This window comes from Solenopsis invicta, chromosome 4 (genome assembly GCF_016802725.1).
Source record: "Solenopsis invicta isolate M01_SB chromosome 4, UNIL_Sinv_3.0, whole genome shotgun sequence".
Classification (NCBI taxonomy): Eukaryota; Metazoa; Arthropoda; class Insecta; order Hymenoptera; family Formicidae; genus Solenopsis; species Solenopsis invicta.
In genome coordinates, this window is record NC_052667.1 from 13,199,475 (window position 1) to 13,219,537 (window position 20,063).

General features: G+C 33.4%; 1 protein-coding gene across 5 annotated transcripts in view; it reads left to right on the plus strand.

Annotated features, from left to right (window-relative positions):
* The window catches only part of LOC105206225 (serine/arginine repetitive matrix protein 1), a 38,781-nt gene extending 36,638 nt beyond the window's left edge, over positions 1-2,143 (plus strand). For all 5 annotated transcript variants that reach the window (XM_011175757.3, XM_011175737.3, XM_026140556.2 and 2 more), the window contains exon 5: positions 1,633-2,143. In XM_011175757.3, coding sequence (XP_011174059.1) covers positions 1,633-2,041 — 409 coding nt within the window. In that variant the 3' untranslated portion in view covers positions 2,042-2,143. The remainder of the gene's footprint in view (positions 1-1,632) is intronic.
* The last annotated feature ends 17,920 nt before the right edge of the window (positions 2,144-20,063 follow it).

Genomic DNA, 20,063 nt, shown 5'->3' on the forward strand with positions numbered 1-20,063 from the left:
TAAATAAATATATTATATTACGTTCGGAAAAAAATTTTATTGGGGCAATATTCAAACAAAAATTATTAAAATTTAGTAATTATTTTTTTACATCAGTGTATAAGGTATTTAGATCTATGATCACTTTTTGACCCGATTTTAGATCCAAGGACTCAAAATTTACAAAATTTTGCGATTTTGTCTCGATTTCAAGTTCCGACAGAATTTTTAATTCCGACTCGATTTTGGGTCCCTGTAAGTTTCGGGTACTCAAATTTTTTGTGTTTCCGAACTTTACAAACTTTCGGGTTTCCATCCGATCCCGGAAAAAAAAATTCTGACCCGACCCGAAGCTCGGGTACCCGCAACTTTGAGTACCCGCACACCCCTAATACTTATTATTTAAAATGCAATTTACAATAATGCGTTTTTTTATAAATAAAGTAATTTTTCCATTAAGATATTTAATTTAAAGCATTATTGAGAAATTTTTGAATTTACATCTAGACTCAAATTACCAGACTTTTAAAATGTTTGTTTGACATATAATGCAATTTGAATCAATACATACACGTGTAATTTAATTGAACTAATACATACACGTGTAATGCAATTAAACTATTATTAAATTGGCGATTAATAAAGGAAAGTTCAAAGTAATTTTATTTACAATTAAAAATCCGTAGAGAGCTAATCGTGCCAAGAAGTGTCAACTGATCAAAACTTTTTGAATTAAAAATTCCATAGATGTAGTTGATGGTTAATAAAGTGTAATCAAAATTTCATCAAAAATTTGTTAAAATTTTACCACTCGAGTTTCAGTGAAAAAATCAGTTTTTAAAATATATTTTAAAGAGTAAATGCAGAGCTACATCGAGGGAGAATATTTTGATATGTAACAAATTATTTTTTAGCTGCCCGAACTCATTCTGAATAGTGAAATCAATTGTCTTAATAATTTACCCATTTTTTTTTGTTTCTGTTTAATTAAGCAATTATGTTTTTTGATGATTTTTCTAATTAATAAATTTTATAAAAAGTATAAATTTTCTATTTGAAATTTTGTTCTATTTCTTTTTGTTAATGAATATTGAAAGAAAAAAGAAAGTAGATGGATCTCTTTTTCGAGATTGATTTTAATTTTTTGACGAGAAATTGGGCAGTAAAATAATAGTTTATTACATATCATATTATTATATATCAGGATATTCTTAAATATTGTTGAAGTTTCATAATTTTTAATTTTTAAATTGAAGACTTCTTGTAAGTTTGGAATATTTAATTATTTTTAAATTTATTTCGACTCTACAGAGAAAGAATATTCTCTTAGAATTTATAACCTCTCTTTGAATTTATTCTAACCTCAAAATTATTATATATCGGTTTTGAATTTTATATTTAATAAAGTTTAGTAAAATTTCAATAAAATTTATTCAGGTTTACTAAAATTTTATTTAATTTTAATAAACTTGGATAAATTTTATTGAAATTTTACTAAATTTGATTAAATTTTATTAAAGTTATATTATAGTAAAATGTTTCGCGATACATGTCTTACGTATTATCATAATTTTGAAAGTAAATTTTAAGAGAAAATTTTTCCTGTGTAGTATTTCTACATTAATAGATAACGACAATTATATATTTCTGTAGATTTGGCAAAATGGCACAGTGGAGCGTGGATCGTAGGGATATGGAAAATATGCGTATCACAAAAGATGGCGAAAATGCGATGAAGGTTGTTATAGAAGGCGAGGAAAGAATCGCGCGCTTGGGCTACGATTCGCCGCCTCCCGGTCATTATCCCGAGTCGCTTTTGGCGCAAGGACCGAGAGGCTTTGAATGCTGGGACGACGTGCGCGTCCGATATGATTATTACAAGGCGAGAGGATACCTTCGTGATCTCACTCTTGACGATTATATCAAATGGGAAGAGTGGTGGTACAAATATCAAGAATGGCTAGAAGCTGAACGTTTCTACGAGCAGTGGGCCTCGTCGAATCGTCCGTCTGGTGGCGGCAGTCGTAAGAGACGTGGACGACGGAATAATGCTACTCACTAAGGCTATGCAACACAAATCTCTGTACGATTTACGCTCGACTTTATTGACAAAATATACAGTGATACCTGTATGCTTCAAGTATACAAGAAATAAATTAATAAATAAATAAAAAAAATATATATATAATATATATATATATATATATATATATATATATATATATATTTATTATGTATACATGTATAAGCTATGTATCGTAATAAAAATGATAATGATGCAAAACAAGAAGTCGTATAATTTGAAAAAACCGAATATTTAAAAAATTGTATGGCTTACACTGACACTCTTCAATGTCTAACAAGCAAACCTACCCAAGTATTATACTCCGATTTTGATGAATTTTGAATATGTTGTATTCTAGGTTAAAATAAGAGACACGTATTTTTTTATACGGGCCCATATTCACTTTTAGAGGGTGAAACCCCCTTTGAAAAAAATTGGATTTTTTTTCGAAGCGTATATCGTCGAAACTGTAAAAGATAGAGAAAAATGTTTAAATGAAAGTTGAATGGCCTGAAAAGAATTTTATAAAAGTAATAAAAATTTTTTATTTTAATTTTTTTAAATATTTTTTTCACATACATATTTTTTTCAAATTTTTTATTTCTTTTTATACGCAAAATAAAGCTTATTTTATTACAAATTTAACAATATAAGATTAAGTTATGTTCCGACATCCCCATGTTCCAAAATTAATTAAAAACCTCTATACGCGCACTCGTTTGTGCGCTACGGAAGTGTCCCTCTCCGAATTTGACGAGCCTTTAATATGTTGTAGTACAGATAAAAATATAGGACACGTATTTTTATATACGGACCTATATGAGTGTCAAGAGAATGAAACACGCTCTTGAAATAAATCAATTTTTGAATTTCTGAGGTAATACCGTTGAAACGGTAAAAAATACAAAAAAATGTTTTAAATGAAAGTTTTATGGATTTCTATGTACTGTTATGCCCGCTTTTCGGCTGAGCTTAAAAAGGCCGAAGGAAGATCAATCGTTTCGATAAAAGAAACGCAAAAAAATATTAAAATAAAAATTTTTTTATTACTTTTATAAAGTATTTTTCAAGCCATTCAACTTTTATTTAGAATATTTTTCTTTATCTCTTACAGTTTCAACGATATATGTTTTGAAAGAAAAAAAACGATTTCTTTCAAAGGGGTGTTTCACCCCTTAAAGTGCGTATGGCCTGTATAAAAAAATACGTATCTCTGATTTTGATCTAGAATACAACATATTCAAAGCTCATCAAATTTGGAGTGTAACACTTGGGTAGGTTTGTTTGTATTTAAAATCCACGAAGTCCTACATGCTTACAAAGACTGTAAATTATTTTTCATTACAAGTGCTTAGAAGCATTTATATAGTCAAGATAAAATAATATTTTTTTTAGTCTTGTGTTATACTTGTTCATGTATATGTTGCATTGAAAACAAATAATGACACAAAATATAATCGTAATTTGAAACTAATTGTCGAAAGAAATAAAATTAAACAAAACTTAAAATGATTTATTTGTAAAAAAAAATGTTAACAACTAGAAGCTATTTCAGACTAATCTAAACTGATAAATATAGATATCTGATGCAATACAATATTTACACAAATAATAGATTCTGACAAAAATATTTTAAACATCTAAAAGATATCTTGCCGTTGAGATATCTCGCATTTTTTTAAAGTTTTGAAAAAACAACTTTTAACGATTCAAAAGATATGCAACATTGTGAAATATTTCGGATATCTGGAGAGCTCTTGAAAATGTTTTGGTTATTATTCACTTTAAAAGTATTTACTTTAAGGGAAGCAACTCCAATGACCTTGATTCTGACATATATTATCAAAATCGTATTTGTAAGTGAACTTCAAGAGGTTTCAGCCCTCGCTTATTATTCGTCAAATTGTTATAATCATATAGATTGTAAAAATTTTATGAGGAAATGTGGGGTGAAGTGGGACACGTTTTTATTTTTCTGTAAAAAAATTAAAAAAACTTATAATTTTCTAAAGTTGAGATGTCCATTTGATAGAGAATTTTATTAGCTAACTTTCTATGCTCACGGAATTTTAAAATTATACTTTTTATTATAGTTTTGGATTTTCCAAATAGTAAGTTTTTGGTCATCTCAAAAAATTGTGAAGTGGGACACGATGATTTTTGGCCAAATTTGACCAAAAATCAAGTAAGAATCGTCTGAAATAGAATTTGTAATGTTTATTTAATGATTAGAGAATGAAAATATATCAATAATAGCTAATTGCCAATCGAGGTATCAAGCATCAAAGTTGACGACTATTGAGGTTAGGATACTTGTCATCGATGAGATGTAGCGACTTGAGCATGCGCTGTGATTAACACAGCGTGACCTTTAGCTTTAATAACGTGTCCCATTTCACTCATAAACATTAGGTTTGTTCTTATTTACACTTTGTACACTATCGTGTAAAATGTATACTTTGGCGTTCTTCTTGTTGGAAATGACGTTGAGTAGTGTGATCACACTGAATTATATGATGTTTGTCTTGAAAGTGTATTGCACTTTAATGACGTATTTTACACTGGTTTTACACGAGCTTGAGAGGTGGTGTAAGCTAGTGTAAAGTTACACTAATAGGTTATATTAGAGTTTCTTATTCGTTTTTACAATGGAAAAGATACAAGTTCCTAAAACCGCAAGAGTTATTAGAAGAGAAAAATGATTTGTTGAAAAAATTTTTAAATTTATTAAAAAAAGAATAAAGAATAACCAATATGACGTAGCGACTCTCCTTTTAAGTAAACTTAGCCGACGATTAATTCTAGAATATTATATTTGTGAAGTTTATTGTTTGTGTTAATGATTTAATGGAAGAGATAAACAATTTAACAAAAGAATTTTTATATTAATAAGATATAGAATAAAGATTTTTATTGAATACACATTTGTTATTATTTACAATTCACAAATAACATAATATAAGGTCTTTAAAAAATAAATTTATATGAATCCTTATTTAAATAAAATATTCAATATATTATATTTTGTATAATATATAATTAGACAAATTTACATGATTCTTATTTAAATAGAATATATAATTATTGAGGTAATTTTTGAGATATTTATTAATTTAGACTCCGACTCGAAAATATGACCAAGAACATCTGCATTTATTTTATTCATTATTTTGTAATAATTGTAACAATTAATAATGAATTTTAAGAAAGAAAATTCCACTTTTTTAATAAAACTTTAAATATACCATGCACAAATAGCTGTCGTATTTATAAACACTTGTCGTTACACTTTGGCGTTCTCTTTGAAAAGCCTACACTTTACATTGATTTTACACGACGTTTCTGCCACTCCCAAAAAGTGGACGGTGTAAAAGTATACAGTATACACTTTACACTTTTTATGTAAGCAAGAAGAACAAACCTATTTATATTATACACTAGACTGTTGACTCTCTTATTTACCGAACCTAAAAGATGGCAGTAAAATCTATGTATTTCATAGCGTGACGTAAGCGGTAAGTCACATGTCATATATGTCTATGTATGTGATGATACACACACAAACATAAATATACAGGGTGTCCCAGAATTCGCAGAAATGTTTTTATAAGCGAATTTTTTGAAATATTTTGAGTCAAAAATCTTAATACGAAAATATTGAGGCTATAATACTTTTCAAATAAGAAGCATTTACTGTAGGCGAATTAAGTAGTCTAAAGATTGCGCGCTCAGTGACGGCACAATGACAGTGGGTGCTCTTGCACTTTTGCAAACTTGTTATTAAAGTAATTACGATATATACCTAAGTGGTATATACCTTTTCAAAGAAAAGGTAAAAATAGGCGCCTATGTGTGTGCGCGCACCTAAAAATCTTTATTTTTTCAACCCAAATAATATGTATTAATCAGTATTTTCTACAAAATCTCTTATTCCAACTTAAGTGGTATTTATTTAAAATAAATATCTTGAAATTGTGTAATCTAATAAACATGATATACGTCTAATAAACACGATATACGTTTATTCAAAAGATGCGTGAAATCTTTTAAAGTGCGCCTATTATGAAGAGAATATACTTTTTCTACAAAATCCATGGTAGTATGTATTTTTTTGAAAAATATTCCTATTCTAATCCAATTGGTAGTATCTTTAATTTTTATACAAAACCCACGTAGTACTATCTCTTCTCTGTATTGTCATTGAAAAATCTTCCTATTGCAAAAATTCAAATGATAGCATCTTTAATTCTCATTGAAAAATTTTATTCCAACTCAAGTGGTATTTCAACATTTAATTTCAAAGAATTAAAGAGGAAACAATACAAAATGAGAAAATTTTATTGAAATAAAAAATTTTTAATGTACAAAAACATAGCGCTGCTAGATAGAAAAAGCAATGAGAAGAATTGAATAATTTCTATACAAAATCTAATTGCTACTATCTTCTTCTATTACTTCTCTGTATTGTTTTTGAAAAATCTTCCAATCCAAGTATTTAATTGAAAATAAATAACATATTAAAATTTTGTAATCTATTTTAACCTAAATAATTTATATGTTAACAGAAATGAGAACATTTTATTGAAATAAAGAGTTTTTTCATCTTTATTTTTTTAAGATCCAAGTGGTGGTATCTTAATTTGACTTACTTAAGATACGATATTACTTAAATGTTAATGAAACTAAAACTTATTTCATAAATTGCTTTTATAACCTATATTTTACAAGTGTTACGTTTACTGCATTCTTTCTTATGTCTTTTCTGCTTTTCCTATCTAGCAGCGCCATGTTTTTGTACATTAAAAATTTTTTATTTTAATAAAATTTTCTCATTTTGTATTGTTTCCTCTTTAATTCTTTGAAATTAAATGTTGAAATACCACTTGAGTTGGAATTAAATTTTTCAATGAGAATTAAAGATGCTATCACTTGAATTTTTGCAATAGAAAGATTTTTCAATGACAATACAGAGAAAAGATAGTACCACGTGGATTTTGTATAAAAATTAAAGATACTACCAGTTGGATTAGAATAGGAATATTTTTCAAAAAAATACAAATACTACCATGAATTTTGTAAAAAAAGTTTATTCTCTTCATAATAGGCGCACTTTAAAAGATTTCACGCATTTTTTTGAATAAACGTATATCATGTTTATTAGACGTATATCATGTTTATTAGATTACACAATTTCAAGATATTTATTTTAAATAAATACCACTTAGGTTGGAATAAGAGATTTTGTAAAAAATATTAATTAATACATATTATTTGGGTTGAAAAAATAAAGATTTTTAGGTGCGCGCACACACATAGGCGCATTTTTTTACATTTTTTTTTGAAAAGGTAAATACCACTTTTATATATATACAGGGTGCGAGAAAAGTTCCGTCACGGCGAAAAATCTCGAAAACTAAGCATTTTACGAAAAACTACAGTACACTGTAGCTTTCAAGCCTCACAACTCGGAAAGTACTCAACGAAAATAAACTTTCTTGTAATGTTTTGGAAAGGTCTCGAGATAAGCTACAAGAATATGCAATAAAAAGTTAGGTGTTCCATTTAAAAAAGTTAATGTAATTTCGATCTGACCTTGGCGACGCCATCCAAGGTCAAACTGATAAGATCAGTAAATAGATCTTTTTAAACCCTACAACTTTTGTCTGAAACACTTTTTCCTAAAATGCTTAGTTTTCGAGATATTTCGCCGTCCCGGAACTTTTCTCGCACCCTATATATATATATATATATATATATATATATATATATATACGAGGTGTGTTCAAAAAGTATCGCGAATTTTGTGTTTTTTCAAAAATTATTTATTTATTCATGAATATCTATTTTGTCCCCTTCAAAGTAATCCCCATGAGATATTATACACTTGTGCCAACGGTTTTTCCAATCTTCGAAGCACTTCAAAAAATCATTTTTTTTTATCTTGTTCAGCTCCTCCTTCGATGCCGTCTTTATCTCGTCAAGCGTAGCGTAACGTCGTCCTTTCATGGGCCTCTTCAGTTTAGGGAACAAGAAAAAGTCACAGGGGGCCAGATCTGGGGAATACGGTGGCTGCGGCATCATTAGTGTGTTGTTTTTGGCCAAAAAGTCGCGCACAAGCAACGATGTGTGAGCAGGGGCGTTATCGTGGTGCAAAAGCCAATTTTTGTTCTTCCACAAATCCGGGCGTTTCTGGCGGATTGCTTCGCGCAAATTGCGCATAACTTGCAGGTAATATTCCTTATTGACCGTTCTACCCTGTGGCAAGAACTCATGATGCACCACGCCCCTGCAATCGAAGAAAACTGTCAGCAAAACTTTCACATTCGACCGAACTTGGCGCGCTTTTTTCGGTCTTGGTTCGTGCGGCAGCTTCCATTGAGATGATTGAGCTTTGGTTTCCACGTCATAACCATAAACCCACGATTCGTCACCAGTTATGACCCTCTGGAGCAAATTTGGGTCGTCGCGGACAGAGTCCAACATCTCATTAGCAATGTTCATGCGATGCTGTTTTTGGTCGCAATTGAGCAATTTTGGTACGAATTTCGCGGCGACCCGTCTCATGCCCAAATCATTGATAAAAATCGAATGGCACGAGCCAATCGATATGTTTAGGTCCTCAGCAACTTCTCTAACGGTGATTCGACGATTGGCCAATACCATTTTCTCCACTTCATTAATTTTTTCGTCTGTTGTTGAAGTGCTCGGGCGTCCGGCACGCTCTTCGTCGTTCACATCTTCTCGGCCTTCTGAGAACATTTTGTACCACCGATAAACGTTGCTTCGGTCCAAGGTAGCTTCTCCGTATGCCACAGTCAACATTCGGAATGCATCCGCGCACTTAATTTCGTTTTTCACACAAAATTTGATACAGGTTCTTTGATCCATTTTTTTGAATAGGTAAAAATCGAAGACGATCCAAAACACGTGCAAGCAAAGCAGCTGTCAACAATTAAGTGAACATTCAAAATGGCCGAGCTTGTCGGCATAAGTGAGAGACATGAGTACCAACATAACGCCACAAAAAGATCGAAATTCGAATATACGTAACCCGCGAAAATTCAAAATTCGCGATACTTTTTGAACACACCTCGTATATCTGAGGCTTGACCACTGCTTGGATATTGACTATCTTACTCTGGTTGATCCGAATTTGGGGAGTCCTAGTGTCATTTTATAGGACGAGCCAAGTAGGTTATTAATTATTTTAATGTATGTCTTGCATGAGCTATTAAACCAAATAGCGCTCCACAGAGTTTGGGTTCTAATGGTGGCATTAACGAAATTGATGGCATCCATCACTGAAATGCCTTAGTTTTTGCCCGATAACCACTTTAATATGTTAATAAATTTGACCGCTTTGTTTTGACAAAGGCCAGATGAGACTTCCATCTAAGACCCAAATCTAAATTTATTCTCAGGTATTTAATTAGAGATATGTTAGGTATAAGGTCTCCAGTTACTTCTATATGTTGAGGAATTCTAGTATTGCGTTTTCTATAAAAGAAGGAAAGTTGTGTTTAGGAACAGATAGCTCTAGTCCCAATGAACTCAACCAGTCATTTATTGCCTCTGTTAAAGAAGACTGGATAACTGTTGGGGATTTGTCCCAACAAATGACAGCAATATCATTGGCAAACTGTATAATTTTATAGTTGTATGGAACAACGTGTAGAAGATCTTTAACATAAATATTGAATAAAAGAGGGCTCAAGACAAGGCCTTGGAAAACGCCTTTGCGTATAGTTCTGGACTTGTAGAAATTACTTTCAGCGTAAAATTTTACTGATCTGGGACTTAAAATGTTTTTAATAGCTTATACGCCACAAAAATTCGGAGTTTATTTATAATCTCAATTAATAACTTTGGGTATATATTATTATATGCGCCTTTTATGTCTAGAAACAATCCTCCAGTAACCTTGTTTTTCGAAAAGGATTTTTATATCTCTATATTTAAAAGAGTTAGACAATTATCGCAGGATCTTTTTCTCTTAAATTCAAATTAACATTTAGGGAGGATGTAGTCTAATTCAATGAACCTCTCCAGTCTAACCTTAACAAGCTTTTCAAGTAGTTTTAAGACACACGATGCCAAAGCAATTGGTCTATAACCTTTATTATTAGGTTTTTTAATGAGTGAGATTGAGAAATTTTTCCAAAGCGCAGGAAATGATCCGTCGCGGATAATTTTATTGAAACAATCTGTAAGTGAGATCAAGGCTGCATACGGAGTATTCTTTAGGATATAATGATTAATTAAGTCTCTCTCGGAGCTACTTTTAATTTTACTTTTGTTTATAAATGATATGACTTCCTGGACAGTAGGGGCTTTATCAAATATCGAAGAGAATGGTCTAAGAGAATTATCACATTTAATAAACAAGTTTTCTGCGACGCCCGGAGAGGCAAAGTCATCCATAAATTTGCTGATAAGAGTTGTTTTACTAATTTCAGGAGGGAGGTCAGAGTTAAATACTGGACTTATTTTGAAACTACTGATCCTATCTCAAAATTTCTTATTTCTTGGACTTTTAGACATGTCGTTAATTATTTCTCTAAAGTTTTCTCGTTTTTTTTTAGCTAAAGTTTTTCTAACTTTACTGGGTACTATTCTGTATTCTTTTAGAGCATCTCTAGAAGGGTTAGAAGAGAGTTGCAGAAATTCTTTTTTCCTGGTAGAAATGGCTTTATTACATTTTTTGTCCCACCAGAGTCTGTCTGGAGCCCTCTTATTTCTTGTTTTACTTTTACCTTGGTTATTTAATCTAAATGAAAGAACCCTATTGTTCTCAGTGTCGAATCTTTGTTTGGTGTTGTTCTCATCAATGATGACGTCACCAGACCTTAAGAGACAATAAATCATGTTATTGTACCATTTTTCGTAAGATTCAGCATCATTAAGATGTTTTTCTATCATGTTAGGGACTCCCGCCATTCATAATTCAGTAAATTTCTTGATTTCAAAATCTTTAAGTATTAGTTTACCTTTAGAATGAGAAGGTCGGCTTGAGTTATTAAATGTATAAGATCCTAGGTTAGTACAGCAGATAATTATGGGAAAGTGGTCACTGTCCATGACTTTGTTATGGGTAGTCCACTCCACGTTCACTGAGTCAATGTTTGTGAATGATATATCAGGTACGCTGATGTGATTAGTATTCACGGAAATTCTAGTGGTATTGTCCTTATTCAGTATTCTAAAGGGTAATGTGAACAGTACCTCACTAATATTTTTGTCTACATTGTCTTGTCTGGTGGATTCCCACTCCGGGTGATGACCATTAAAGTCTCCGCATATAATAGCGCTTGCAGGAATATCGTTGCTATCAACTAATTCCAGCGGCAGAGTCCATATGTTTTTATTAATAATCACGTCTGGTGGTCTGTATAACACATAATTGTGATTCTAGCTTGAGAAATCTTGTCGCATTTAATGACGATACAAATAACCTCTAAATTTGATTGGCTAGAAAAATGTTTTATGTTATGAATTATAGGATCTAAGCTATTTTTACATAGGATGGCGACTTCTCCTCCTTGAAAGTTATCTGATCTGTCTGATCTGAAAGTGGAGTAGTTATTAAATTTAAATTTATCTTTTGAGTGAAGCCAGGTTTCTTGAAGGCATGTTACTTCAAATTTTAAAAGAAAGTTACTAAATTTGTTAATTTTGTTTTTAGTGCTTCTAGCATTCCATTGAACTATTTTAACCATCTTAAAAAAAAGTGTTGGAAATAACCTGGATTCACTTGAAGTATTTGATAATAAAGTTATAATTCAAATTTGGATAGGTTTTTGTTAAGTTTTAAATCGTTGGAAAGTTTATTGATATATTCAAGTAATATTTTTTTCCTACTATTATGAAACGTTAAATTGCCTATTTTAAATAGGTCAAATGAAACTATTTTTTTTTAGTGAATCAAGTTTGTAATTTCATCAAGGGTATTTAAATCACGCGGAAAGTTTAATTTTTCTTCCTTTACGTCGGAGAGAGATTCAATCATAGATTGAATTGATTTTAGATGATTCAATTAAATTTATAGATTCGTGTTCCTTATCCGAGAGACTACACTGTTCTGGATGTGTAACTGTTGAAGATTGGGAGTTAAAGTTTTATCTAAGTCATTATTAGATTAGGAGAAGTTATCGTTTTGTAGTCTCCTTTATGCTATTTTTTTTTTATGATTAGATTCCGAGTTAAAGTTTTTACTCCGGATAAGATTTCTAAAAATTCTATTTTTATATTGTATGTTGTTATATGTTTTCTTATTCCCGGAGGTCATTCCTTGGTCATTTCTGACTTGGGGGATCTCTGATAAGGACCTTACTCTTCTTGCTAATTTGGTAATAGATTGTTTTCTTGTACCCGTCATACGACTGGTATAGGGCGAGGTTTTGAGGTCCTCTATTTGCGTTAGATCTGTAATTTTCCTGTTTTTTATAATTTTCTTGGCAGTAAGACAATTAGTATTGCAATAGTATTGCATTATGTGGTTTATCAATTTGAATCTCTTAAAAACTAGGCATCTGGTATCTCAAATAAAGTGGGATTTTTGACAGGACATTACAATTAATTGTGTTTTATCAGCAGGATTCTTACACGTGTGGGTGGCATGTCCCTATCTAAGATAGTTTTTGCTTTCTAACGGGTAAAACAAAGGGTTGAACTTTAAATCTCACCCAATAAATGGATATATATTTAGGTAGTAAGCAGTTAATAAATTTAATCTTTAAGGAAGATGAGTCTTTGGCTACTTTGTTATTTTTATCCCAAAATTTTAATCTTTTTATGGAAAGAATTTTAATTTAGTTTTGATTTTCAATAATGTCTTTTAAATCATCCAAGTTAAAGGAGGTATCTATTCCCTATATAATTCCTTGTCTAATAATTTTATAATTCGGTATATATGCAACCCAATTTTCTTTCTTAATAGAATTACTAACAACGCATTTGTTAGCTTTTTGAAACTTATTTCAACAATTTTCAATCCTAATTTTCTGATTTTGTCTATTTGTTTAATACCTGCTTTGAAGATCTTTTTCCCCACACTAAGAGGATGGAGATTACCCATGTTCTCATTAGGATTCATACTTTCAATATGTATCACAAATGGTGCACAATGATTCTCGTTGTAAACATTATCTAGCTGTTCTGAGATTCTCATAAGTCTTTTATTATGTCCGTCAACCTCTCGGCTAGGGACTTTAGTAGTGCTTTCTTCACCAGGATAAGGATTAGTATTTTGATTTAAATTTTTATCCCGATTGTCTGTATTGATAGGTTGGTGGATTGTAAGGGTTATTATTATTAGAAGTGTTTAAATTAAGGGTAGGATTATAAATTGATGGATCTGGAGCGCCAATTATTTCAGTAATTTGAGATATGGGGATACTAGTATCTTCAATTAACATGCTAGAATTAACAGGGTGATTAAAGGAACTGCTATTGCCATGAATTATTGGGTGACTTTGTTTCCATGATATTGTAAACTGATTATGGGATGACGTGCTCCGGCTAGATTCCTCCGAAATATCTGAAAATTTTAAATCTAAATCTGTTGGTCCTTGTGAAGCTACAGGGGGAGTTTCCTCCCAAGCAATATTTCTAATTTTCTTAGTTTGGTTTTTATGTTCTAAAGACGAAGCAGAGACTTCTCTGCCTCAGGCTTTCTTTCCTTTGCTTGGGTTGGGATGTTTGTTACCATTGTTGCTAATGTTATGATTACTCTTCTTTTTAGGCATTGTGTTTGTATCCCTCTATAAAATTATAGCTAAAAAGAATAAGTTAGCAGTTGTCTCCAATTGCCTATATTTAGCTATATTTAGTTAATTGTTTTGGGTAATAGTCTTTTTAGGTATCAATGCCTAAGTGTTGTGTAATTTGAGTTATAATCTTCACAGATTTAACAGCTGTCAAAAATGATTACAATATTGTTATTTTATTAGTGTTTATAGAGTACGTGAATGGAACATATATCTGTTAACTGTACACTTAATTATTTAATAGTTTATTGTTCCCTTCATCTTTTTTTTTATTTTTCTATACTATAGGAATTAGAAAAATAAATTAGTAAATATTTTGTAATTTTTAACCAATAACTTGGTTTTCAACTTTAATGTACACGGGTCTGGGATAAAGTATATTTAAAGAGGAACAATAACTATTATAAGGCGGATGGCATGGGGATAGTTAAGTAATAATATATGTAAGTATTAACAGATAGCCGTCTGTGTTAAGAATAATTAGCCAATTAAATCATTGACTTCAAGAGCAATATTGTTTTTTAGCATTAAGAGCTGTCTATCATAATGGAACCTCTTCCATGCTTGACTGAAAGCAGGCAGTCCGGATCGTAGGCTTCTTTTGGGATTCTCCATACATAAACCCGGCTGTTAGTAGGAAACAATATGAACGATGATTCATCGGTCCATATCATTCTTCCAATCATCAAATGTCCAGGTTTTATAATTGTGGTACCACTTTTTTCGCAGCTTAGCGTTGGTTTCCGTTATAAGGGGTTTTGCAATTGCAGCCCTTCCATGAATGTTAGCTTTGTGGAGCTCCCGTCGTACTGTTTTTGTCGAAACAGTATTACTCAGCTGAGCGTTGAGTTCTGCTGTTACTTTTTCCGCGGTAGTTTTATGTTGTCTGGCCAGAATCTTTTTTAATGTTAGTCAGTCTCTGTCATTTAACTTTGGGTTTTGTCCACTATTTCTCTTTGCTGATGATGTTTTACCATGTTTTGTGTATGCTGTCATTACAGTGGATACTGTCGCTCATAAGACGTTAAACAATTCAGCTGTTTTTGTCACACATGCTCCCGCTAACCAAGCATCAACGATTTGCTCTTTTTCGAAGTTTGAGAGATCACGCATTTTACCGATTGCTTGTTATAATCGTCGCACGACCCGCTTACGCACCGACCCAATTGCCCACGCACCCGATTACGCACCGACTAGATTGCCCACCGACCCAATTGTCCACCGACCCGATTGCCCACCGACCTTATTGCTCACCGACCCGATTGCCCACCGATTTGATTGCGCACGGATCGGATTGCACATGGATCCAATTCCACACGAAAAAAAATTATTTTGAGAACAGAAATGCCCTCTGACAAAAACACAGTTAAGAAATAATGTAAATCTAAAGTTTTTGGTGTATGTACTTTAAGTATTCAAGATGATTTACGAGGTGTGATCAAAAAGTAAGGTGACTTTTCATTTTTATAAAAAAATATTTATTTATTCATCCAAAATTATGTTATCCCCTTCAATAATAATCCCCCTCTGATACAATGCATTTGTGCCAGCGCTTTTTCCAGTCGTCAAAACATTTCTGAAATGCACTTTTGGGTATTACCTTGAGCTCCTCCAGCGATGCAGCCTTAATCTCCTCAATTGTTGCAAATCTTCGTCCTTTCATAGGCCTTTTCAATTTTGGGAAGAGGAAAATGTTTTGTCACCAGTTATAACCCTTTTGAGCAGATCAGGATCATCATTGACGTCGTTCAACATGTCTTGGGCGATGTTCATGCGACGCTACTTCTGATCAAAATTAAGCAGTTTTGGAACGAATTTCGCTGACACACGTGTCATACCCAAAACATCCGTTAAAATTGATTAGCATGAGCCAAACGATATGTTAAGATCATCAGCTCTCTATCTAGCTTTCTCTAATCGTGATTCGACGATTTTTCAACACAATTTCTTTCAGTTCCTGAACATTTTCGTCGGTTTTTGACGTGCTGGGGCGTCCAGAGCGAGGTTCATCGTTAACATTTTCTCGGCCCTCTTGGAATAACTTATACCATTTATAAACATTTTTTTTGCTCAAAGTTGACTCACCGTACGCCACTGTCAACATTTCAAGAGTTTTTGAACACTTAATATCATTTTTTACACAAAAATTAATACAAACTCTCTGCTCCATTATTTTCAACAGCAAAAAATCGCCGAACACGCAAACACGAGTCTAACCTTTATGCCTCTCACATAAAAACAACACATGCTATATAGTCAAAACTGTGAACATATGATCGTGACGAGTGTACCAACACAAAAAAAAAAATTTGAAATTAGAGTGTACAGAGCGCGCGAAATTCAAAGTCACCTTACTTTTTGATCACACCTCGTATGTGACGCTTTAGTGCGAATATCAGGTGTTCTGTTAATAAACGAAATATTTTTATCTTTTACAACACAAGTAAGTTTAGAATTGCAATGAAGCTTTGCACACATCATTCTGAATATTTAAAGTATTGTTACGACCGGGTAGGTTGTCTCATACACTCGTACATTTGCGCACTTTGATTGCACACACGCACTTTAGAAATAATAAATAAGACTTTACAAACTAACGGTCGTTAATAAAATATAAGTGACAGCTTGTTTTACAAGAACAAGACCAAACACGTAACAACAATAACAACAACAGTTGGCAAGGCACGATCTTCTCCTGTCGCGCACATCGATCGCCTCGCGCGAATCGATAATAGTTGTTTTCTCAGGATGGACACGCAACACTGCCTCTTTTTTTAAAGTTGTCCCGACAACTAACTCAGAGGGCCGAAAGATTTCTCACGATTTGTTATTCGCTCATATTCTTCATCTTGAGTCTTGTGCGCTTCTTTCTTTATTCTTCGGACAAGGGGGGGGGGGAATTACCTCTTGAAGACCCAACGCCTTTAAGGCTCCCTATGTCCCCGCCTCGGCATTTGCCCTCAGGCCTTCGGGAAAACCTTGATTCAAAAACCAGAGCAAGGCGGTTTTCTTAAAAAAAATGTAACGACGATCCTTTACAAGAACATTGCTTTGCACGAATCTCAAAACTGAAATTAAAACAAAATCCAACAAGTATCTCACTTAAAATAAAATAATCTTGCACGAGAAAAACTTTTTAGTCACAAATTTACAATAAAATTCTCGCATAAAAGACACAAGTCTGACGACTTTTTATTCTATCTTCGGCTCCTGCTACAAGTTACTGAGCGTTGTCCTCTGCGATCTAGAAGAAACAGAATTGAAACGCACTCTCAGCTCTTAACAAAAGAACGATCTCTAGAATTCATGTCCAAGGTGAGGATTTCTAGGGAAGATGATGACCTCTACCCTAGGCTACTGCCACGAGTTAGCGAGCACCGCCAGTGTCACTCCAGGACTAGCAACTTTCTAGAAGAAAAAGAAATCTTAAACTCTCTTCTGGTCTATTCTCAGCTTTTGCCATTGGTAACCGAGTATCGTCCTTCACGATTCAGATCAAAATGACGATCTCCTGCTCTACCCTGGGCTCCTGCTACAAATTACCGAGCGTCTTCCGCATCTGCAATCAACATTCGCTCGACGACCTTCTGCTCTACTTTGGGCTCCTGCCAAAGGTTACCGAGCGTCGTTCACTTCTGAAATCAGAATTCACTCGACAATCTTCTGCTCTCACCCGGGCCTCTGCTATGGGAAGCTAAACTCTACTATGGGAACCTAACCAAAGCTAAACACCGTTTGCTGCAAATCCATTCTTTTGAGCTAAACCAAAAAATTTTAAAATAATAGAAACTAATTCAAAGTTTCTGAGAAAAGAACGGTCCTCCGAATCCATCCCCCAAAGCGAGGACTTCCAGGGAAGCACGATGGTTTCCTGCTCTACCCTGGGCCACTGCCACAAGTTATCAAGCACCGTCCGAGTCATTCCCATACCAACGCCTTTTTGAAAGAAAGAAACCCAGACCGTCTCCTTCCTTCCTAGGACGAAATCTCAATCCCGAAAGGAAGAAATTCTAAGCTAAAATTATAACTCTCTCTCTCTCTCTCTCTTTCTCTCTCTCTCTCTCTTTCAAGAAAATTTTAAGAGGAAACGATACGCTATGCGTCAATTAAAACGATAAAAATCAAAAGATATAGATACAAGCGTAAAATGCGTTTGACGGACTTTGTTAGGTGGCGCGCATGCGATCGGATGTGTGAAAGAGTGTGTGGTCGAGAGTGTATAGCGTATTAGATTAATTAAGTTAGCGGCGGGGTGCGAATAAGGTGCGGAAGGGAGAGAGAAGGGTGAGAAGCTAGAGCGTTTGAAGGGAGAGTTGGGGAGGCGAGAAATAGGAGGAAATTAACGTGCATAGGAAGCAGTCTAGAAGTAAGGTTAGAGCAGGATGACGAGCAAGACGGGAGATGTCGGGACTTTAGACAAAGAATGTTAGTTACAGAGGATAAATCGAATGGACGGAGAGTATCGTTCAGACTAGAGGAGACGGAAAAAGTAAGTAAGTTAGTATGGCAAAAGGAAATAAAGAGGTTAAAAAAGAACTGGCAAGATGAAGTAAAAGAATTAAAGCGAATAATAACAGATCTAAAGAAGAAAATAAAATTAATAAAGAATAGAGAGGATAAGCGGGACGATAAGATAGAGCAAGTAACAAAGAGTATAGAGAATATAGAAAAATGGAAAGAGGAGATTAGGAATATAGAAGAAGAGGAGTTGTACAACAAGAGAGAAGGGTATAGTGGGGGAGGGAGTAGAGCATCATTAAGGAGCATGTGGGGCAGCGTCATGAGTTTAAGGTCAAGTGGAAGCGAAGGTTTTAGTGACAGAGAGGTGAATAAGATAAAAAGATGGATGGCTGTAAGAGAAAGAGAGGAGAGGTGCAATAACATAGTTATTAGGGGGTTAGGGGATAGAATGAAGGAATTTGAAAAAGTGGTAGATAAGAAAACATGGATTGAGAATTTTATAGGTAAGAAATTAAATGTCAAGTGTAGAGTGATGATGTGCAGATTAAGCGGATCAGTAGTAATAGCTAAAATAGATGAAGAAGAGAAAAAGAAGGAAATTATGATTAAAAAGAGTAAGCTAAAAGGGGGGGGGGAGAATATTTATAGAAAATGATTTAACATGGGAGGAAAGGAAGGTACAGGAAAAGATACACAAATGGCGGAGAGAACAAAGAGAGAAGGGAATTGAAATAAAAATAGGAAGGTAAAATAGGTAGGGTAAAAATAGAGAATAGGTGGAAAAGCTGGGAAGAAATAGAGGAGGATATGAGGGGAGAGGGAGTTAGTGAGGGGAGCGAGATGAATAGGGAGACGAGAAGTGATGAGGAGAGAGATAATGAAGAGAGAGGGAAGAGAAGTCAGGATTTCAACTAAGCCAGGAGGTGAAGGAAGAGGGAAATGGAGAGGGGGAGATGGAGGAGAGGAAGAGAATGGTTTTCTGGAATATAGCAGGAACATGGAGACAAGACGTGGAATTTTGGAATTTTATAGGAAAGATGGACTATATATATTTAATAGAGACATGGGTAGAAGAGAAAGGATGGGAAAAAATTAGAAAGAAATTACCAAGGACTCACAAGTGGGAATGTAGTTTTGCAATCAGGGAGAAGAGTAAAGGCAAGGGGTTTTATTATTGGTGTAAATAAAGAAACAACTAAAGTTAAAAAGTGAAGAAATGGAAGGGCTGATAGTTAGAAAGGTTAAAAATAGTGATGACAAATTAAAATTTATAATAATGGGAGTATATGCAACTAGGAACTGGGAAGCAATGAGAAATATGATTGAAAGAATAATAGAGGAAAATAAAGAAGAGTATATAATAATAGGAGGAGACTTTAACGCTAGAATAGTGGAAGAAGGAGGAAATGATGAGGAAGGTTGGGGGGTGACACGTAGAAGCAAAGATAAAGTAGTTAACAACAGAGGGAGGGAATTTTTAGATTTAGTAGGTGAAATCGGAGGGAATATTATAAACAGGACAACAAAAGGTGATAAAGAAGGAGAATACACATACGTAGGGGAAAGGGGAAGCTCAGTAATAGATTATGTAGTGGTAAGCGAAAATTGTAGAGAAATTGTAAACGATCTTGTGATCGTAGGTCGATCGGACTCAGATCACATGCCCCTGGTCTTGGAGATGAAGAACAGAAGAGGAATAAAAAAGAATAAGGTCATGGAAAAAGAAGAGGATAGAGTGATATACAAATGGAGGGAAAAGGATATAATGGTATATAAAGAGAGGACGGAGGAGA